The 23483-nt window shown below is 36.9% G+C and overlaps 1 protein-coding gene across 4 annotated transcripts in view; it reads left to right on the top strand.

Annotated features, from left to right (window-relative positions):
* USP8 (ubiquitin specific peptidase 8) overlaps positions 1–23483 on the top strand; it is a 24788-nt gene extending 1305 nt beyond the window's left edge. Inside the window, exons 2-21 of one of the 4 annotated variants that reach the window (XM_032194566.1) lie at positions 2405–2526; positions 5299–5469; positions 6216–6360; positions 6971–7056; positions 9680–9824; positions 10334–10391; positions 11154–11298; positions 11616–11778; positions 13341–13485; positions 13674–13894; positions 15009–15605; positions 16365–16454; positions 17091–17171; positions 17561–17823; positions 18425–18637; positions 19190–19400; positions 20758–20994; positions 21639–21781; positions 22172–22304; positions 22532–23483. In XM_032194566.1, coding sequence (XP_032050457.1) covers positions 5366–5469; positions 6216–6360; positions 6971–7056; positions 9680–9824; positions 10334–10391; positions 11154–11298; positions 11616–11778; positions 13341–13485; positions 13674–13894; positions 15009–15605; positions 16365–16454; positions 17091–17171; positions 17561–17823; positions 18425–18637; positions 19190–19400; positions 20758–20994; positions 21639–21781; positions 22172–22304; positions 22532–22717 — 3366 coding nt within the window. In that variant the 5' untranslated portion in view covers positions 2405–2526; positions 5299–5365 and the 3' untranslated portion in view covers positions 22718–23483. The remainder of the gene's footprint in view (positions 1–2404; positions 2527–5298; positions 5470–6215; positions 6361–6970; positions 7057–9679; positions 9825–10333; positions 10392–11153; positions 11299–11615; positions 11779–13340; positions 13486–13673; positions 13895–15008; positions 15606–16364; positions 16455–17090; positions 17172–17560; positions 17824–18424; positions 18638–19189; positions 19401–20757; positions 20995–21638; positions 21782–22171; positions 22305–22531) is intronic. The other 3 variants (XM_032194567.1, XM_032194565.1, XM_032194568.1) reach the window with 3 other exon arrangements.

Genomic DNA, 23483 nt, shown 5'->3' with positions numbered 1-23483 from the left:
TCCTCAGCGAAACAGGCACGGCAATTAGATGTAGAAAAACCTGTTACCAACAGGTATGCTTCCCTGTCAGTGTAAAACTATTCCTTTTAAGTATTTTAAATGTCCATAGATACCTGAACATGATTTCCCATGTGTTTTTAGGATGTTGTCCTTGTTTTCAGCTTTCCTGAATGCTGAGACAATGTTTCAACTGGCAGGGTGAATTTGTGTATCTGATCTTCAGTTTTAAGGAACATAGGTTGTTTACTCTTCCTCACAGAGTTGACTAATAAGGTATCGTAGCTTCTGCAATCTCTTGCTTTTTTAACGGTTTCATGATCCAGTTTCATTCTCTTGTTGGGGAAGGAGACATTCTGTCCTCCTTACAGATGTGAGGAAGGCACACATAATCTGAAGGGTTTACCGATAACTCAGTATTGCCATTGTGGTGATTTTAAGTCTGGAGGGAAAGGAAATACTGGGCAAAAACGAGCATAATCTAATCAGTGCAGGCTGGACCAGCAAGAGTGTATTTTGGTAAAATTGATGCAATCCTGGTAAGAAAGTGCAGTTCATTGCAGCTCTTCTGGTGGAAACAAATAGAGACCTAGAACAGACTTGCAGCAGCTGGTCTATCTCCATGTGTTGCACTGCTGTATGCTAACTCCTCCCGAATGTCTTTATTTGTGCAACTTCTTTTGCTGGAGGAAGTACAGAGGCCAGGTCAGTTAGGAATTCAGTATCTGCAAAAAGTTAGGTTCAGAATCATCTGGTTATTTATGTATATCAGAGCAGATTATGGTTGTGAAATCATAAATTCTTCCCAACGCCCTCTCAAAGGAGGAAAAAAAAAGTAAGAACCTCATTCAACTGAGACAGCAAATGCAAAATATCAGGCCAAGAGAAATTTGTTTGTAAATAGAAATGAGTTTTTAGTGAAGAACAGCAGCATTTCACTTCAAAACAATAATTTGAATAGAGCATCTGATGATAGTATGCTAAAAAAAATGAGAACCATAGGGGGTAAAAGGAATTGATAAAGCAGAATAGTTGGAGATTTTTTTTTTTGGAAAGTCTAAGAAGTAAAAGCAGTTAGGGCTAGGTTGCTATGGAATCCTATACTCAAGGAGGAATAAATGCAATAAAAGAGAGGAAACATGCCCATGTACAAAAAGTGAGCAATTTGTTTGGATTTAGGAAGATAATTGCATTCTCTGGCCATTTCTTCTCAAGCATTTCTTGTCTCAAATACAGTTTGTTTCATGAACTGGTTCTCTTGCCTCTGTTTCTGTAAGACTACCAGCAAGCTGCAGTTCTTTAAGAAATGTCTGGAGATGAGATAGGAGGTGAGGAGGAGGAGGAGGGGGGATTCCAAACCAGCACTAGGAGACTTGGTGAAAATGGTGTGGATGCATGCCACAGGGCAGCAAACAATCTGTGCACATAGACTGGCTCAGAACATGCAGTGACACAACGATTTACTGCTTTTTAGGAGGAGAGTAGGTAGGAGAACTTGGGGGCATGAGAGGGAAGTTGTGCTGCTCTTGGATAAGCTGACGTCCATTACTGTTTTCAGATGTTCTTGTCCCTTCCTTGCTTTTTGTTTGTGGAAGAGAAGAAGACTAACAAAGGAGTATGGTACCCATTGTCTGTATATCTGTATTTTAATTCGTGTATTGTATAACTTATAAGTGTCTGGTCATAGATCAGCTTCTCTCTATGCAGGTAGCAATACTTCACCTAGTAACTGCTCAGCAAGCCAAGCCTTTCTAGCATGCCACCAAAGGAAGCAGAGTCTGCCCGAGAATGGGTTGAATACCCAGCACTTCACCTCAAACTAAAGTTTTTATCACTCAATATTTTAGAAATACTGTACCCAAAATGCAGGAAACTTGCATGTTATTTCTGCTTCAGAAAACTGCTAAGAGCTTGTTTCCTTCTTCCCCTTTTACTAGCTGACAGGGAGAGACTTGGAAGTTGTTACTGTACGTCACATTCCGAGTTTTAACATACGTTACCATTTGTAAGTCGAATGTAATCAAGAGGGCTCTTCCACTAGCTCTGTTCATCATTTTTCCCAGTTCTAAAACAATAAGAGACACAGATGTTCCTAGAAACAGTTGGTTGATGTTTTCTTATTGCTGCTTGATTTTTTAGACTGACTAGCACAAACTTTCATTTGGAACAGCGTTATTGTGAGTAGGAAAGCCTTTGTTAGCCACTAACTCTGGCTGCCTCTGTTTTGGTGACACAGAGCTGTGTTCATTTAGGTTTGGTCATTAGGGACCTCAACTGAAACCTTATATTAACTTTTGATATATGCTACATGTAATTCCATTAAGTAGGCTATTGAGAATTTGATTTTTTTTTTTTTTTTTTTCCAGAAAATGTTATTTCTAATCTATCCTTACTCATTTTACTGCAGCATGTTGTATGGATTGCAGTGCTCTGGGAGGTCAAACAGTAATGCCTCATTCATCAGCTACCGTGGTTAGCAGCTCATGTTTTGGAAAGGGCGTAGAAATTTCTTCAGATCAGAAAATAAAAGTAAGTTTAGTGTTGTGTTTGGCAATTTAAAATCACTTAGTTATGACTCTTACTAACTGTAGCAGAAAAACATGGAAAGTCCATTTCTGTTCTTAGCCAGATCTGAGATTTGTCTTTTATCCAATAGTTCCCCATTTGTAGAGATGAGGTCCCAGAACTGCCTTTATCAAGGTGTGTCAGCAGCACATGAAAGTTTACTAGCATCTTCTGCCTTTCCTTACATGGCTGCTCTTCCACATCATCTTATTTTTTTCCTCATACACAGACGCAGTGATGTTATATTTGCATCTTTTTCATAATACATATTTAGTTACAATATTCTGTCTGAACTCAACCAAATGCTGCCACTTAAGATTAAGAGAATACTGATTACATAACAGAGCAAACATTGAAGATAAATTTAGAAAGGACTTAAAGCTTCAAAGAAAAAGTCTATTTACAGTTCTAAGGAGAAATAAAGAGCCAGTTAAAGACGTGTTCTGAAGGTATGATTAGACAAGCAATGTTAAAGTCTTCGTAAGATTGAGGCCTTTTCCTGTAATTCTGTAAGACTACTTAAAAAAAAAAAAAAAAAAGTATGTCTAAGGCAAAAAAGCTTTTAAATTGGGAAGGGCCTTTACTTTGTGGAGGGATGCGTGTCTGTTTTGTTTTGTTTCTACTGAATGGAAAGCTTTCATTAGTTTTCTGCCTTGTTTTCAGCAACTAAATATCTCCTGAAAGTTGAAGTTGAACATTTCTTAGTGATATGGTTTAGTGGAGGACTTGTTAGTGTTAGGTCAGAGGTTGGACTCGACGATCTTGAGGTCTCTTCCAACCTAGAAATTCTGTGATTCTGTGATAAGGCACTTTATAGGGAGGGGAAAATGTTCTTAAGATGCCTGAGGTATGGGATAAATTCTTAATTTTATGTACTAAAATTAGTATTTGAGGAATTTATGGTATACTTTCTAGAATTATCTGGAATGCAATCTCATAGGAAGGATTTTTTTTTTTTTCAAGTTTACCAAGTTTGCACAGACACTATGTAATTAGAAAATTAGCAAGCATAGCATCTGTGTTAAGGCAGTAAGTTAGCTGGCTGGTACCAGCACTGAGCCGCAGGAAGGCATCCCATTCTCATCTCAGCTGCTCATTCCTGGCTGTGCATGCTGACTGCTGTCCTTGCACAAGCTGCAGAGCTTTTCTGCCTCTTCAGCAAGCTGCACTGGCTCAAGAAGAGACCGCATAAGTTCCAGGCCAGTATGAGAAAGACAGAGGGAAATCAGAACCTTCTCGTTCAGTAACAGTCAGCTACAGATCAGTTCAGTTGTGCAAAACTTCACTCTGAGGTTACTGGCTGATGGTGGTTTTGGTCACACTGTTGTGCTGATTCTCACCTTGGGGTGTGAGGGAAGAGCCCTGCCTTCATCATGTCAAAGGCTATGTGGATTTTCGCTTCCTTCTGGCACCTAGGAAATGTATTTGTTAGGATTATTTGAGCATCTTTCTTCTAATTAGTTGCCCTGAATTTATTTGGGTTTGCTAGGACCTGAACGTCTCACTGGTTAAGCAGAGCTCTTCCCCTGCCATCCCCAAGGGCTAAAATAGCTCACTGTATAATATATGTAAAGGTTTTAGTTAGACTATCTGTATGAGACTTAATGGACTGCTGCATGCAGAATGTCAGATGAGATGATGTAACAGTCCTTTCTGGCCAAACTCTACTTAACCACGTAACAGCTTGGTGGGGAATGCTTCCAAGTGGCAGCAGAAAGACAACTGTACCTGGGAGCTTAGGACCTGCAGCACTTCAAAGACATTTTCAAGCAGCTTTTAACAGTTCCTTTAACATTCTCTTTATGGCCTTTTTTAATATTCTGCTTCAATGTTCCTTTCCTCAGCTCGTGTCTTACCAAGACATAACAAGCCACCTTTCCACGGGCATAGCATCTATTTGCAGAGGCTAGTGCTAAGCTAGTTGTAAAATAATTATCCAGCACTGATTTCACAGTGCAAATAGGTCAGTTGATTTTTGGTAATATTTTTTCAACTATAAAGTTGAGTATTTTCTGGATAGATTCATTTGATCATCATTAAGTCAACATTTCTTTTCTCCTTGTTTTCCATATTATTCTGGTATTTGAAACATAATGCTCACGTTCTTGACAAATTACCCAGAGTTGTTTCAAATAACTATCACTTTGACTGAATAATTAACTGTATAAATTAATCTTCCTAATCTGCTTGCATCAATAATACATACAACTGATAAAAGAAGACTCTTACAGATGATTAACACTTAAATAGTTGCAGTTCAAGCATTATTTCTCTTTTGGCAAAGAAGTTTTTGTTTGTTTGTTTTTGACTCCTGGAATAATTTTCCTATGTATGCTCTATGCTACATATAATTGCCCAGAGTGATTTTTTTTTTTCCTTTTAAATAGCTGCCTATTATGTAAGTAATCCTGTTTTTAATGGTTGTGACATAGCTTAACACCAAGGACAGGTGCTGATGCTGTAGCATTGAGTAATGCTTCACCAGACTGTAGCGGACCAGATCAGTTACTAGAGCTCTGACTGATTACGTGCACTTAATTTAAACTATAATGAACAATTCTAAAGGTAATCTTTAACTGTGTCAGTTCCAAATTGCTTTATATTAGTGTTGATTCATGTAACATGAGACAGGTTAGGTCATAACACCGTACTGGTAAAGATAGTAACTGTTTTAAAAGCCATTGATGGACTGTACTTGGGCTCTTCCTACCTGATGTGTTTTTGTTTTGTTTTCAGAACAATATTGATAGAGACTTCTGAGAAGCTGTACCATCCTAGAAGGGACATAAGTAACAACATTAACATGCCTGCTGTGGCGTCTGTACCTAAGGAGCTCTATCTCTGTACTTCATTGAAAGATCTCAACAAGAAGACAGAAATAAAACCTGAAAAGACCAGTACAAAGAGGTGCATATTTTCATTGATTTGGGATCAACTATTCAAAATACAAGTCTTAGTAGCATATAGTAAATAGAATTTTGATACCTGTGTAAGTTAAATTGTTTCCTTATGTACTAAATATTAATGAGTTTCCCTGTAGAGAAACTCCTAGTATTAGAAGTGTTATTGTTACTCTTCTGAGCAGATTCCAGCTCAGATGATTATGTTTTAGATCTAAGTTTTCTCAGTTATTAGTTAACTATCAAATCTTTGATAGCCTTATGTATGACAAGCTATCACATCAGATATGCTTACTGCCTGCAGAAAGTAACTTCTTGAGCATGGTGCCCATGACAGCTTGAGTACTTTGAGAAAAGGCTATATAAATACAAGTTCTTAAAAATTAAAAGCTCTGCAGATGCATGAATAGAAAATATTTTGCCTCTAGCACTTCTAGACTATCAGTCATTTCATTTTACTATTAGTTTTTCCTCAAAAATATTTTCAGAAAAGTACTTTTTTCTATGTCTCAGTATGCTATTTAGATATGGAAGATTTTAAATAAGATCAGAAAAACAAAATAGCAAGGAGAAACTTCATTTGGAGGACCATAATTGCAATTCATGTTAGTAAAAGCCTTATTAAGATGGTAAAAATCAAATGCTTAATATACGGGCAGGGGCTGCAAACATTTAAAATGGCATCTTTTAATTAAAAGATGTTTGGGGACAAGTCAACAATTGTGGGATTTACTCTTCTTTTCTTGATTTCAGTTATGTGCAGAGTGCCCTTAAGATTTTCAAAGCAGCAGAAGAAAGCAGATTGGACCGAGATGAAGAAAAAGCTTATATCCTATATATGAAATATGTGACTGTTTATAATTTTATTAAAAAGAGACCTGATTTTAAGCAGCAGCAGGTATAAAAAGCTTTCTGACCATTTTGCTTTTTCGTAGAAGCATGAGAAGCACAGAAATTTGCACTATGGCACATTCAAAGAATTTCACTGATATGAAGTAAACTGTCTCACTTGTGCTGACATTTTTACTTCCTATTTTTGACAAGTCTATTGTTAATTGCTCTTACAGTTTGCTCTTATTAATTATACTTAAGATATATAAATAGACATGTGAATATTTTTCATGGAAGGGTAATCCTGTCGTCTTTCCGCTTCTGACTTCTTTTGGTGCAGTGCTAAGGAGCTTGGGGATTGAGGGAGAGTGTTCCTTTTATTCAATTCAAGCCTACTTTACTGAAAATGGACAAATGTGCTTTTAGCTTCAGTCTTGCAACTAGAACCATCTGGTAACAAACAGAGTTGCCTTGCCTATTTGTTAAGGCCGTAGAACAATTTTACTTACAAATTCATGTTTGAGTGGAAAACAACTCAAAACAGTCTTTTTTTTTTTTTTTTTGCATTATTACCACTATAATACCAATTTTCTGTAGGGCAGCTGTTCTTTATATGCATAGAAATCAGCAGTATTAAGCTGTACCATTAATATGTGGGCTGATGCTTGTAATTTTAGGATTATTTCCATTCAATTCTTGGACCTACAAATTTAAAAAAAGCTGTTGAAGAAGCTGAAAGACTCTCAGACAGCCTTAAACTCAGGTATGTGAATACAATGAACATATAATATGGTTAGTTATACATGAAGCCAGTATGCGTGCAGTTGCAGGTTTTCATGCTGTATAGCAGTAAAGGATTGTGCTTGCAGTACCATCTAGATAGCTGAAATTCTTAAACTTAAAATGTGTACCCACAAGAGCCTGCTTTTGTAGCTTATTTTTGTCATCATTTATTCCAGTAGCTTGGCACTGTTCATTTTCTCAATTCTTTGAGACTATGATTTGTTGGTTTGTTCATCGACTGATAGGAAGAAACCACCAGACAATATAAGCTATATGTACTCCAGAAGTGATCAGGAGCCATTTCCTCCCCACGCTTTTCATCATAAGGTCACCTGAGGCCAAATGTACTAATGCGCATTACTAATATTTCCATGTTAACAAGCCCTCCTAATTGGGACTTGGTTTACACTAACAAAACACATTTCTAAAGACGTTTTTTTATTCTTTAGCTAGCTGCTACACCTTTTCTTCACCTCTACCACTTGCAGGCACATTTATGGAAATGCAGTTTTGCTAGTATGGGCTAAGGGGCTTTCGTTAGCTCATTTACAGTTGCTGAGTTGTATGGCACAAGTCTTTGTGCCATAAGCCATGAAATCGTGTCAGTATGTTGTAAGATAGGCTCTATCTTTACATGGTAGTTAGTACAGTTTGTCTTGCTTCTAGCAGCCTTTTTTGCTTTTCATATCCTCAGCAACTGCCTGTCTCTCCCTTCCCACCCTTTCAACTCTGTCTGTTATGCACATTTCCCTTCCCCAGGCCCCACCAGAATTACTGTAAAAGCTTCTTCTATGCCTTTTGTAGTGCTTAATCTAAAAAGTCAGTTTAGGTGAACAGAGAAGAAAATAGCTACATGTATATGAAAAGAGACATACTAAGGATGCTTGATGATACTATACATTAAACAGTCTTTAAATCTTCCTTGTTTTTAATTGTCTTACAATTCAGCAGAGCTACAAATTCACTTTAAGGGTAAACTTTGATAGAGCTATAGAAAACCAAAGTTATTTAGAGACTTATTGTTTAGTAACTTATGGTTTATCGTGAAATGAACTGAGTTTTGAAACTTGACAAAATAATTTTCAACTACTCTGCACAAAATGTATGTGTATTTAAAGGGAGAATAAATGAAACATGACTCCTGTGTAACTACAGAAGTGGTTTTATAGAAATTGTTATTGTACAACTCCTCTTCTAGGCAATAGGCCAGCAAATAGTTTAACAGTTAATAATTAACCAAAAGTGGAGCTGCTGAAACGTCATTTGTATAGGCTTAGGAATACTTAAATGAATGAGCTAGTATGTGCTTCAAAGGCATACCAGTAGGTAAATGGGAAATTGCTGGGTAAATATTCCATATTGACCAAATTCAATGAAAATCTTAAATATATTTTTGTACCATTAACTCCAAATAAGAACAGAATGCTCTGTTCTAATTTATGTCTTTGCCAAATCAAGAAGCCTATTTAAGAAATAGAATTACACTCACTGCATGCTTCCTATTGGTGGAGTGGAGTTTGAGGCAGAATCCAATGCTATGATATAGTTCAGTAACAAGTAGTATGAAATAAAATTGCATAGTAGTTGTCATTTTAGTCCTGATTAGTCAACATATAATTAAAATGACAATTACTAATTCAATTCAGTGTCCAAGCCTCACTACTTGGCTCAGTCATCAATATTGTTAATTCAAAACATTTTTTTTTAATATAACTTTTTTTTTTACATAAGTTTTTGCTTTGTGGATCACTAATAACTGTTATCTTCTCAGTTCTATTAACTAGAGTGCAATGTGGCAGCAATGTGCAACCCTACAGCTGGTGATCTAAAAGCTGTAGTTTGGAGGCTACTGGTTTACAATATCGTGCTTGTCCTTAAAATGGCAGAGGGCTGGAAGGTTAACTTTAAAGGCTGAGGCATTATGAAAGGGACATCTGTATGCAAGACTTACATGCACAAAAAGTTTTGAGTACACAGGGTTCTTGCATTGACTTCGCTGTAGTTGCACTGTGAAATAAGCAGCAGGGGCAGTGGTGAGGATGTAACAGTGTTATAAAGTCAGCTTACATCCCAAAGGTGACTGCTACTGTATTGGTAGTTGTGACCCAACTTCTCAGAAAAAGGCACTTAAGAGAACTGAGGTAACTCATTTTTAACTATTATTAAGACTGTTATTAAGACTGTTGCAAAACCAAATAAAATACCCTGGGTGATTGTTATAGTAAGTTGAAGTTTATCTGCAAGACTTAAGTAAGACTGTAAGACCAGTACTTAGTTTCTGTGAAATGAAAAACCAGTTATCTTTAGTGACATCATAGCTAAGCGTGACCTCAGGTTTAAAGAGGAAAAAAAATAATAAACCCTTAAGAGCAGTGGCTATGAAATAAGAGCCAAAGCAGGATTTAAGAATGAAATAAATTGTATCAAGAAGTCAGCGAGGAAAGTGGGCTTTGATGCAGTGAGGGGATGTTGGGGAGGATTTTCTTTAAATACTTCCTGTTTCATGGCCACCCCCACCCTTCCCTTGACTTGATAGTTCTGGTGCTAATTGTCCAAGGCTAGCTGATCATATAATATTGGTTGTGGGGAAATGTTTTCCGTAGATATGAAGAAGCTGAAGTTCGGAAAAGACTCGAAGAGAGGGACAGACAGGAGCTGCAGAAAAAGCAAGAACCAAAAGATGATGGAAAGAGTTCAGCCAAAAGCTCATCAGAAAGTACAGCAGATTCCAAAGGAAAAAGCCAAAAGGTAATTGAAGATGTTTTTGAATTCTCAATTCAGTCTAAAGGTATAGTTTTAATCCTGCATGTGGTATTTATTAGTAGCTGTTTCCAGTTCAGAATCTTTTTTTGTTGGCTTGTTTTGTTTTTGAAATTACTTTATATTCCCCATAGCCTTTTGAGTCTTCTTTGGAAAAGGTAAAACCCTACCAACCTCCAATTCTTGCTTAAGATACACTAGTGTTTTGTAAAGTCAAACTCTATATTACAACTGTGCTTTTCACCATTGCTGGAACTATCGGATAAGAATCATGATAATGTATTTGTTACATGACTCCTTTTTAGGAGAGAGCTGACTAGTTAGCAATAGTGTGGGGGGAAAAGAAATTTTTTCCACAAGTGCTTCATGAATTTCACCCAGCAGATGATGCTGCAGGTTGTATTGCCTTTTTAACTGCTTTCTGTCTAGGTAGAGCAGCAACCTTGGTGTCTTCCTAAATTAACTAGCTTTTTCTTTTTCCCCTTCCTGCAACACAGATTAATGGTGAGAGCAAGCATTCACTGGAAAGAAGGGATCAGTCTGAAAGTCTGAGCGGTAAGAGATGCAATGTTCACACAGGTGTGAAAAAAGTCTCTATATGCTTATGCACCTATCATTTTGGCAGCTGCAGTTCTTTAACAGTTACTTCACAGTCAGAGTATTTCAGTGAAACTTTTGGTATGTGTTCTTTCAACAATAGCAACTTAGTAGTAAAGCTCTGTATTTAAGCCTTCATCATGTCCCTTGAACTTAGAAAGCTGTTCTAAGTTTTTCAAAACTTTAGTTACTAAAGCTGTACTAACCCCAGAGTGGTTAAATAGAAAGAAAAATGTCTCCTCAACTGCTAAGAAAAATGTCTAGACAAGGCTGAAATGTGTCGACTTTCTCAATTAAATAAGAAATTTCCCCTTGCCACCCCAGCCTTGTTTTTTGTTCTTGTAATAAACATGAAAATGTTCCTCTTCAGCTGAGAACTCTAGAGAACATCTGCAGCATGTAGTTCACGAGTGCTTGCCTATATAGCTTAAGTTAAATGAGACCATGAAAAATCAACTAATTTATCACTGAAGTATCCAGTATTGTCTAATTTAGCAGATCAGCTGCTAATCATTATAGTAGCAGGAGCAAAAGAGCCAATCTGTTCCACAGCTTCATGACTTTGTGGGAAGGATATATATATATATATATACGAATGTATTCTGTACACTTTTCTGTTCTGTCATCTGTTTGCAGTCTTGATTACTCCAGTCAGACACGATCATAGTTATCTCCATTTATAATGTAGCTTTTAGCATCTAATAGCTTTTTTATTTCAAGGAGCAGTCACAGCTGAGAAACTGTTTGCAATGATGACGGACAAAAGCATTGAATTAATTATAATGGATGCTCGAAGCTCAAAGGATTATCAGGAATCCTGTATTCCAAGATCTATCAGCGTCCCAGAAGAAGCTATCAGTGCTGGGTATGGAATAATGTTAAATGATAGTGAAATGTTTGATTTCTTTGAAGTACTGTCTTACTGGCATTCCCTCTATAAAGTGACTGAAAAAAAGAATGCATTAGAGGGGTCATATGCTTTTACAACTTGTACATTTAGTTTTAGAGTCTCCGGTACATACAAATTTGTGAAATGCATCTGGACAGCTCTGTTTTGGTATGTACTGCCTTCAAGTCAGAGCTTGTGTATTTTATCCAAGCATGTAAGCATGTATAGGTTGGACCATATATTGTTGGACTAAGTGTTACTTGTACATTTAAGTGCATGTTAATATATTTCAGAGTTACTGCTAGCTGGATTGAAGCTAGACTCCCAGAAGATTCTAGAGATCAATGGAAGAAGAGAGGACACTTTGATTACGTTATACTCCTGGACTGGTTTAGTTCTGCAGAAGATGTAAAGCTAGGAACAACTCTTCAGAGCCTGAAAGACGCGCTTTTTAAGGTTGGCAAGTTCCACATTTTATATTATTTCATCTCAATAAGTAAGGTGGTCTTAAAGTATGTATAATTACAAAGTATATGGAAGACAATGATATGCTGGATAAACATTTTGGTTTAGTTTTCAAAGACTGCTTATTTTGATAGCAGAAATATAGTCTGAAGCTTCACTTTCCCCTGCTTGTGCTGTAGTAGTGGAAAGTAACTCATTAAATAAGTAAATAGTAGAATGATTCAACTGCCATCCTCAACAGCTAGCTTGTAAACTTTAAGTTCTTGGCTGACAGAGTTGTTTGAGAAAGTACTTAGTATTGTTTGCCAGAGTCATTGCTAATACATGAAAGCATGAGACAACTAAGTCCACATCTATGGGAACTGGCCAGCCACCTGCATAGGCAGGTTGAAAAAAGCTAACTTCTCTGCAGTCCTATCAAGCCAATGCTTTCTAGAATGGAAGAATCAAGGTAAAAGAGACACCAGAAATAACTTGAAAACTGTTAAGTTTTGTACTTTATTAAATATCAGTTCTGGAAAAACATGAATTTAAGTTTGAGCCTCATCTTTGGAAGGAGCTAATAGACTCAATATTGAGTTGCGTAACATTTAAAAGTCAGAATTCTGGCTATAGCTGTGTTGTCCCTACTCTTTATAAAGGTGGCTCTTGTGAGAGACTGCACGTGTACATAACTATTCAATACTGGGGTTCAGAGACTAGTTCAGGCAGTTCTCTCCATTTATTGCGTTACAGAATAGTCTCTGAACTTCTGTTCATGTTCTAGTTAATGTTACTATACTTTCCAAAGCCAACACCCCTAGTTACAAAGATGATCGGAGGGCTGGAGCACCTCTCCTATGAAGACAGGCTGAGAGGGCTGGGGATGCTCAGCCTGAAGGCTCTGGGGTGATGTCATTGCAAGTTTTCAATACTATAAGGGGACTTACAAAAGACAGAGAGAACTTTTTGCTTGGGCAGATAATGATAGGACGAGGGGGAATGGTTTTAAACTAAAAGAGGGGAGATTTAGATCAGAGTTTAGGAGGAAATTCTTCACTCAGAGGGCGGTGAGGCACTGGAATAGGTTTCCCAGAGGAGTTGTGGATGCCCCATCCCTGGATGTGTTTGAGACCAGGTTGGATGAGGCCGTGGGCAACCTGATCTAGTGGCCTGAAGCAGGGGAATTGGAACTAGATGGTCTTTAGGTCCCTTCCAACCCAACCCATTCTATGATTTTATGATAATTGCTCAGTAAATTTACCTGATAAGAAACCAAATAAAGTATTTTTCTGCATGGAGGATTGTTACCTGAACAAGTAGTAAGTGGTTCTTTCTGTACTGGAAATATTCAGACCCTGCTGTAGTTACAGGTAGGAACCTCCTCATGTGTTTGGCATTCTCTAAACCCTGTTCCCTGAAGTGTTTTTACAGCCTGTTTAATTCTTATTTTAAAATCTCAAAAATAACCTCTTAGTATAATGACCAGACACAGAAATTTCAACAAGGTTAAGACTGAAACATTTCCTCACTGTGTTTAAGTCACTTAACTTTTTTTTTCCTTTTTTTTCTAGTGGGAAAGCAAAACTCTACTGAAGAATGAACCTTTAGTTCTAGAAGGAGGTTATGAAAACTGGCTCCTTTGTTTTCCCCAGTACACAACAAATGCTAAAGTAACTCCACCTCAGCATAGCAAGATTGAAGCAGTAACTGTTTCCTGTAAGTATAATGGAGATTCTTTCTCCCTAGTGTTTCTAATTACTGGACGTAACTTCATTCAAGTACATGTGAGAGAGATGGAGATGTAGCTCAGAACAAGGCTAAATTTTGGGGTCTGGTGGAACTTGAGGGTCATTTTGGTTTTGTTGTAAGAGCTTTCCTATGTTTTTTTCCTCTCCTACCCCCAGTGGATTTTACATATCCATCTTTGGAAGAACCAGCTCCTGTTCCACCTGTTGCCACTATAAAGCCTTCTCCAACAGAAGGGATTGAAAATGAAGAAACAGAAGCTAATTTGGAAGAGAGACTAAAATCACTTAACAGACCAAGCGTAGAGGGTGCTGCTGTTCCAAAACATGACAGTTCATTTGTAGTCAATCCCGTATCTAGTACAAGAAGTATCCCTGAGGTAAGTTGTGTTTTCTTTGTTTCAGATTTAGCATAGGGTTAACGTACTAGAGACCCACCACATGCAGACTTCCACAGAGGTATGTTCTCAGTATTTGTTTAAGCCCTGTACACAACTACATTGGTACAGAGACTATTGGTGGTCTGTGAAGCCATGGTAAATAATCCACAGAACTTTATGAAACTGAATACACTTGACATAATTGCTGAGTTTTCATTGAGGATTTTGATGGGAGTGCCAGAGAAGTTGAAGGTCAGCAATTGCTCATTAATTCAGAAAGTCTATTAGCAACCTTTTCTGATCAGTACATATATATGATGAAATAGTGAGGGCAATTAAGTTATGACTTACCTTTGCTCTTCCAAAGCTCTGCTTTCCAGCCACTGTATCTTCCTTCAAATAAAAAAATACACTTTGGAGGCTTTTCACTTGTGGTCCAGTAGTGAAAGTATGGGGTCTTGTTTCTTCTTCAGAGGAAAAAATTTTCTAGTGCACGGACTCTACAAAGGTGTTCTAAAATGACTTGTTTTCTTTGGAAGATAAGGCTAAAAATGTACAGCTCTTTATTTCTTACCTTTTTAGATACTTCCTTTAATACAGATTTTCATCTAATGGACCCTAAGCTATGAAAAAGACCGTACTTATTTTCTTCCCTTTGTTTTTTTAGAACTTCTATTTCAGCATCAAAACCAACCTGCTCTCCTAGGTCTGAGCAGAAATCATTCTTAAATACCTCTTCCCATCAAGCAGATCTGCCTTAATCAGATGACAGAGCATGTGATTGAGAGCCAAGCCCAAATTTGGCTGCCTGATTACTTTAACATGTTCACCTTTGAAAGCTTGAAAATAAAGACTCAAGTTGTAGTAATGTGTGTTTAATGCTGTCCTTATGGTTCTGTAAGGGTTGTTGATTGTTATCTCACATCTGGAAGTTAAATGAATATTTAGTTAATGACCAATTTGAATTACCAGATTTACTGAAATGGAAAATTGGCTATCTCTGATAAAAATCAATTTTATATGATTTTCATGCTTTTATAAATCTTTCTTAGAAGAAGTTTAGCTAGCAGAGTGCTAGTAGCTTTAGTGAGTTGTTCTGTGCTTTCTGTTACAGGTTGATCGTACTAAAAAGCCTTCAATGAAGATTCCTGATGATAACAGACCAAAATCTGAAAGCACACTCAGTGACAGCCAGCCTATTGAGAATGGACAAATAGTTCCAGATCGGTCCACAAAACCTGTACGTGATGTAAAAAGCACCCTGACAGAAGAAGAAAAAAGTCATATACATGCAGAAACTGCTGCCCTGTTAGAGAAAAACAAAAGAGAAAAAGAATTGCGGGAGAGACAACAAGAAGAACAAAAAGAAAGACTCAAGCGAGAAAAAGAAGAACAAGAGCAGAAAGCAAAGGAAGAACAGAGAGAAAAGGAACACAAAGAAAAGCTGCAGCAATCCAAAGAGGAGAGAGAACAGAAGGAGAGAGATGACCAAATAAAAAGAGAACAGGAGGAAAAGGAAAAAGAAAGAGTGCGCAAAGAGACAATAGAAGCAAAAAAGCAAAATAAAAATGAACCAGAAAACATTGGTGCAAAAAGGATGGAGATCGACAAAGTATCTGTGGAAGAAAGAGAAAAGGGAGCTCGAACACCAGATATGCAGAGACGTGTGCTGGGTGATGCATCTCAGACTTCTGTGTCTGTTCCAGGCAAGGTTAGTGAAAACGGGTGCATGGGGTATTCAGGATCATTTGGGTGCCTCCTGAAGTGAGATGGTATCAGTCTAATTTCTAAATATGTACTTCACTGGAATCTTGTTTAGACCTGCTGTTTTTACATAGATGTAGGGGAGAAAGTTAAAACCAAGATATGTGTGGTGTTATAGGGCAGCTATATATAGACTGGCTTGATTCTTGTTTGCAGGTAGGGAACATGTAGTTCCCATAAGATAATAAAAATCACCATTGGCGTGAAGGCAGAGTTGGATGGTTCATGGTCTGCCATCTTCAGTTTCAACTATAAAATGCTGCCATGCCTCTATCTCTCATACCGGCCCAAAATATATGCTGTACTGTTGTAACAAACACTACGGACAGAATCACAGTATCATAATAAACTCTGTAGCACGTCCCCAGCTGCATGAACACTGATATAACAGGGTTTTGTTGACTAGTGTAAGAAGCAAAGCAATACCCTAATCTATTATTTTGAGACTTTATTTCTGATTTCTGAGATCTTGAAATTATTAAGTCCATCCTGTACAACACAACATTCAGTTACAAAGGCTATTCCAACAAATTGCTGCATAGCTGAAAAAAGTCATGTGTAAATAGCTGCAGTAGTGACTTCAAGGCACTTGCATTCAATGACAAAAAAAAAAAAAAAAAAACCTCCTTCCCTACTATTCTTTATCAGCTATCTTTACTAACGTTACAGATGAAAATTCAAAGCCTTCTCTCAAAATCTTTTACAGCAAACTGGGGTTAAAGGACAACCAGACAGTGGAGCTCAAAAGCCAGGACCCCTTAGAGAGGATTCTGATCAAGATACTGAAAGACTTAAAGTAAATACAATGTGTTGTATGTAGCTAAAATCAATCAAGCACAGATGCTTTATGATTATCTCATGTTAAATTCCACCTAACTTTATTTTTTAAAGTCATAATCCTAAGAAAAGACTGTGCCATTTTTATAGCTGTTTGTGTGCTTTTTCCATTTGTCCCATTCATCTGCAAATAAATACTTGAAAGTTTCAGTAGAATTTTTTCACTCTTAATGCGTTAACAAGTCTGATGGCATTAACAAGTCTTCCATTCTTGGTCATCATCTTGTGTACTCCATTGCATACTACTTTGGAAGGGAAAAAAGATCATCCCTATGTGTCTAACAGAGGCATTTTTTTTTTTAATAAAGTGGCTTCTTTAGGGAAAGAATGGAATAGTCAGACTAGTGAGACTGAATTGTCCTTTTTTTTTTTTTCCCCAGAGCATGTTGACAAATTAATTTTGTTTAGAGTAATACAAAATAGTATTACTATGTTACCATTTTCGCGTCCTCCAGTAAGTTCCATTTCCAGCTATAATCAAGGATTTATTGAACTGTTTTGCATTAAAACATGTAACTGCATAGGGAAGTCACAGACAGCTTGCTGCTCTTCATAAGTAACCATACATACCTCACATTTCCACTGTATTTGTTAGTCTCAGCGGGAGCCATTGATGAGAGCACGAAGTGAAGAAATGGGAAGGATAATACCAGGACTGCCTCTGGGTTGGGTAAAGGTAATCTTGTGTTTCTGATATTATTTTCTATTTCTGATGTTATAATCGAGTTTCTTGGGCAGTTTCACAGTGCATTTCAGTTCTGTCATATTGCTAAGTCAGATCTCGTTTTATTTTTGTCTCTCCCAACTTGCACACACAGGTACTTCCTGAATTTTAATATTATTTGTAATGAAACTAGGGGAGCTCATCTGCTTCTGGTGCTAACCAGCTGCTTTATATGCATTTTGGTGAAGGTGGTACCTTCCACTAAACTTAATCCATTACATATTTAGGTCAATAACTACCGTTAACAACTCATTACTTGAGAAACTCATGTATTGCTAGAGTAGTTAAGGCTAATGATGATTTTTACCTGACTCTAAAACACTTCTTTTTTCCTCCGTAAGTTTCTGGATCCAATCACTGGAACCTTTCGTTACTATCACTCGCCAACAAACACTGTTCATATGTACCCACCAGAAATGGCTCCTTCATCCACTCCTCCAGCTACCCCACCAACGCATAAACCCAAGCCACAGGTGACTATTGAACGAGAACGGGAACACTCCAAACTGAAGCGCTCCTACTCTTCCCCAGATATAACCCAAGCCATTCAGGAGGAAGAGAAGAAAAGAATTCCCGTAACTCCTGCAGTCAATCGTGAAAATAAGTATGTTTGATAAGTTATATCACAATTTACGCAATATGATAGCATATAGGACTTAATTTGTCCTTATCCAACTGAAATTCATTAATATTTTATAAGTATTTTCAAAGGATGCAAGAGGGTTTTTTTGGTAGACCAAAATTTCATTGCTACACATCTAATGTATTGGCAGTTATGTTTTTGAGAATTAATGTGATAATTAAGTATTAATAGAAATTTCAGAGGTCAGTGTAATTGGACAACAGTTGCTTTTTAAGTGTTGGTATTATTTGTGTTAACATGGAAGACACTAATTGTCTTGTAGCTTCTGAAATACAGTTTTTGATTTTTAAACTGAGGTAAATAAACAACTAATTCCTCATCTGTAAATTAAAAAAATAAATACTGATTTAGCCTATAAATCAGTCTGATTATAGGCCAGTATATAGAGATTTTTCACTATTCCACCGATCTTGAATACATTAAATGATTTGTATTTGGTAGCCTCTTGTGCCAGGATATTTCATTTCCTGGGGGGGGGAAAGGTGATTTTCTTAAGTTATGTGCACAGACTTGTCAAGGCTGAGACTGCTTAAAAAGAAATAAAATAATTTCTTCCTTACAGACCAATCTATTACACTAAAGCAGAAATTTCAAGACTCTCTGCATCACAAATTAGGAATCTTAATCCTGTGTTTGGGGGATCGGGACCAGCTCTTACAGGACTTCGTAATCTAGGGAACACTTGCTATATGAATTCCATATTACAGTGTCTGTGCAATGCACCTCACCTGGCTGAGTATTTTAACAGAAACTTGTATCAAGATGATATTAACAGGTAACAATATCTTATACTTACCCTTTGCTTTCAAGTGAAAGTAAAAAAAAAAATCTGACTTTACATTTGTTAATTAAAAAAATCACTTAATAGAGCTAAAGATTTTTTGTTGTTTTAATTCTTTTAAATAAGAGAAATATTAACCTCTAAATCTTTTGAGATTTTACAGAGTGTAGATACGGGACGAAATAAGCATTACCAGACAATCTTGAATTGTGCTTTAGCACGTTCATAAATAAGTGTACTACTATCTCTTAAAAACAATATTTAAGTAGCAGTTTGCAAAACAAGCTGGAAATAACTGTACCTTCCATCAGACCGATTTTGATTGTGGAACCAAATTATAATGCCAAAGTATACAAAAGTTTTAACTTAAACTCGCAACCATTTTTGCTTGGTCTAAAGAAATTACTTCAGAATTGGGAGAAAGTCTTGAATTAATAATAAATCTTAATTGGATAGCTCACTATATATATAAAATACATTTATATCTATATAGCATATATTTGTGTATATATAAAAACATATATTTTTGTCTGTTTAATTGTATAGGTCAAATTTCCTGGGGCATAAAGGTGAAGTGGCTGAAGAGTTTGGAGTAATAATGAAAGCTTTATGGACAGGGCAGTATAAATATATCAGTCCAAAAGACTTCAAAATTACAATTGGGAAGATTAATGACCAATTTGCAGGATATAGCCAGCAAGACTCCCAAGAATTGCTTCTCTTTCTAATGGATGGCTTGCACGAAGATTTAAATAAAGTAAGCAATACATGTTACAAAATACACATCTGTTAAATGATCAAGAGAAATAATTTTTCTCATATCTCATAGTTCTTAAGAAGATTTAAGTAACAAAGCTTTGTGCCAAGGCAAATGGACAAACTTTTTATTTAAAACAGCTTCTGGGTAGGGTTGAGTAAGCATTTGTGCTGAATTCAGCTCCCCACTGCTGTGTGGAGACAAAGTCACATTTCTGTGATATCCCTCTGTTTGGGAAGCTCTAGAATTACCAAAATGGCTTGCTTTTCTTATATTCTTGTTGAGTAGAAGATCCCGAGGTCTATATAATTCAACACCTCCCATGTATCTTCAAACATCCCTTGCAGAGTCTAGCTTTTGTAGCTACTTCAGGCCGTGTAGTTGGAGAGTCTGTGCCCAAAGATTCTGTGGTTTAGGGAATAAAGACACAAATAGGCAAAGAGAAAGTAGAAATTTACTTTCAGTTATCTGGGCTGAGGTAGAGACAGCTGTTAATGATTTTTTTTTTAATGATACTCACGTACTGGTACCTCAGCCTATTCACCTGTAGGAATTCAGGCTCCAGCAAGGACTGAAACATGTGCCTTGTATCTGGAGGATGTCTGCTAAATGTTTTCAGCCTGGAGACTGCTGAACTGTTGGTGTCTGCAGACTTTTTTTTTTGTTCCTCAAGAGTCTGCTAAGAGTAAGAGAAGCTTGCTAGGAGAAGCGAGTTTTGTGCTGTAACCTTACACATTTTTCCACCTCAAGATTGCGACAGCATGAAAGAAACTCTGCAGTGAAGCAGGTTTTCTTAAGTACTCTTTACCTTACTGCTTTTAAACCTCAAATCTCAGTTACTGTGTGTATATCTTCTCTTTCAGAATGGGCAGAGTTGTTCAAGTAGTAATAACTTTTGGGAAAATGCTGTCATTGCCTTGTACTTTTCATCACTGTGGACAACTTGTGGGTGGTGGGGGACGTATTAAACTAGTGGGAGTCTTCAGGGGCAGGGTAGGTACTTTAGACAAGTTCCAGAACTATTATTGGTATAGCACATGACTTTTGCAAGAAATCAGTCCCGAAGCAGGAGTTGTTTATAATCTAAATTAGTTTACAGTGGCCATGTAGTGCTGCTTGTGTTACTGAAAGGATAGAAGGAAATCCAAGTATTCAGAATTCTACTGTTACAAAATCAGCCTCTATAAGGTACTGAAGGGAATGGTGGAAGACAACTAAACAGCTAGGAAATGAATGGCTATGCTGGCGTGTTCAGATATACTTGTCAATATTCAGTAGTATAGTTGCGTATAGATTAAACTTCCTATTTATAGATATGTTAATATACAGCTAAAGTATTCAAACTTCTGTTATACAGGCTGACAACAGGAAAAGATACAAGGAAGAAAACAATGATCATCTTGATGACCTCAGAGCAGCAGAACTAGCCTGGCAGAAACACAAACAGCTCAACGAATCCATCATCGTGGCACTCTTTCAAGGCCAGTTCAAATCTACAGTGCAGTGTCTCACATGCCACAAGAAGTCCCGGACCTTTGAGGCTTTCATGTATTTGTCGCTACCACTTGCATCCACTAGTAAATGTACACTGCAGGTAAGGTGGCCCTAGAGAAAAACAATTTTTGAAACAGTAAAAACATATATCTTTGTGACTTATGATGCTACTTCTGCTGAAACAGGCTGTCCAGAGTGGCTGTGGTTCCAGGACACTGTCCTGGACAACTGGTGTGGGTTTGGACCTGATGCCCTCCAGCAGACCCTTCCAACCTCAGCCATTCTGGGTTTCTTTGTTCAGCCTCTTGTTGAAGGGGTTCATCAGTGTTCCAGCTTACACTAACCTGAAACATGAACAGACCCAAGCCTGCTATTTTTTTTAATTCTTCCAGAATTTAAAAAATTAGATCCCTTCTTAACAGTTTTAAAATACAAGCAGGATGGAATATTGAAGCCACAGTGACAGAAAAGACACGTCTAGTATTTGTTTCTGTATGCCACAGTTCTGTTGTGTTTTTAAAAAAATGTTGTCAGTACAGTTTGAAATACTTGCAGATAACTAATATATGCAGTAAAAATTACAATTTACTTCTACACTTGGATGCAACTCAGTTTTCCCTATATTTGTGAAACATGGCATGTAGATTATTGTTGCAAGTTAACAAGCAAATAAGAAATAAACATTTTTGGTACACTACCCTAAACATCTGCCGTTCACAATCTGTATTTATGTTTTGTTTTAAGGAATGCCTTAGATTGTTCTCCAAAGAAGAAAAGCTCACTGACAATAATAGATTTTACTGTAGCCATTGCAAAACTCGAAGGGATTCTTTGAAAAAAATAGAAATTTGGAAATTACCACCTGTTCTTCTAGTGCACTTGAAACGGTAAGTGAAATAATAATCTATGAAAATTAATTAGGGTGACCAGGCATTCATGCAGATTGATTGTTCTAGTGCAGTAACTAACAATTTTTAATTAGAGAAAGTTCCAGATGTGAGTCCAGTTGTAATGTTGCAAAAATTTCATTTTCACCTGATGTCTGCTTTACTAGGCTGTAGTTTACAAAGCACTTCTACAAGCAGCCTCTCTTCATCCGTGCTAAGAAGCATGTGTGCAAGCATTAAGAGAGTTGGAGCCACATGCTGTTTTTGAAACAGTTCAGTCTTTAGTTGAGACCACATATGGGTTAGAAACAGAGAAACCAAACATGGCTTAATATTCTTAAATAGCATACAAATGGCTTGTAACTTAAAACAATGCTTTTTCATCTCTAGATTTTCCTATGATGGAAGATGGAAGCAAAAACTTCAGACCTCTGTAGATTTCCCATTGGAAACTCTTGACCTCTCACAGTATGTTATTGGTCCAAAGAATAACTTGAAGAGATACAATCTATTTTCAGTATCAGTAAGTAACCATGTCACATTTCAAAGCTAGCTGATCTTTATGCTAAGACTTGCGGCAGTCTGTGGAATTCATCTGGGTTTCCAGGCTGCCTACCTGGTTGCAGATGATCTGTGTTCTAAAAAGAACGCTCAGTGTTTATTTAAAAATCTCACATTCTAGGTTATTTTCCTTAACCAGGTAAGAAGTGGCAACTTTCAAGGTCATTAATTCTTTTCTTCTGTTCACAGAATCATTATGGTGGGTTGGATGGAGGGCACTATACCGCCTACTGCAAAAATGCCTCAAAACAGCGCTGGTTTAAGTTTGATGACCATGAAGTGTCTGAGATCTCATCATCATCTGTGAAATCCTCAGCTGCATATATTCTCTTTTACAGTTCTTATGAACAGCGAGCAGTGGACATGGCCACATAAAGTAGCATGGGTTAAGAAAACTGGTTTTCTTTTTATAAGAGCAAAGTAGGTATTGGAAGGCGCATAAATATGCAAAACTATGACAAATGTAGTCACTTAAAGTTACGGGGATGGTTGCAGCAGCTTCTCTGCAAGCAAGCTCTTTCTGGTCAGTACTCTTGCTTAAATCAGACTGATTAATAATGCCTGTGGTAATACTGCCATCTGTGAAACCATTTAAAAGCATACTTGCGTTACCATTTATTTAACAAACAACTATATTTTTAGTCTGCTCCAAAATTGAATTCTAGCTTAGTCATCTGAAATCTATTAACAAGTAGTTTAAAATGTCTTAAAATCCCAAGGCATATCTTTATTTTTATCTTTTTCTTTCACTATTATGGCCTTTTCACATTTCTAACCTTAAGCTTGATTCTACTGTGAATACTCTAGAATGATGTAAACAGTTAGGAATGTAAGTGTACATATTGATTGCATACTTGCACATCAGAACTATGTATATAATAAAATGTTGTCCTTTTTGTGAGAAACTCTAAAAATCAGAGGATTGCTTTTATTTGCCAGCTCTAAGTAATTGCAACACTATTTAATAAAAAAGGCAGAGCTGTATTTTTTTTGTTAGCTTTGGTCAATATTTGTGCACATCAGAGTTATTCTAAACAAACAAGATTTTTCCTTTTTAATTTTTTAATATAAATTTTTCATGTATACATGCATTAAAGACCTTAATGAAGAAATGATTTAAAAATATATCCTATTAAGTGTA

This window comes from Aythya fuligula, chromosome 11 (genome assembly GCF_009819795.1).
Source record: "Aythya fuligula isolate bAytFul2 chromosome 11, bAytFul2.pri, whole genome shotgun sequence".
NCBI lineage: Eukaryota > Metazoa > Chordata > Aves > Anseriformes > Anatidae > Aythya > Aythya fuligula.
The sequence above is the reverse complement of the archived record's forward strand: the minus strand, read 5'-3'. Positions and strand labels throughout refer to the sequence as shown.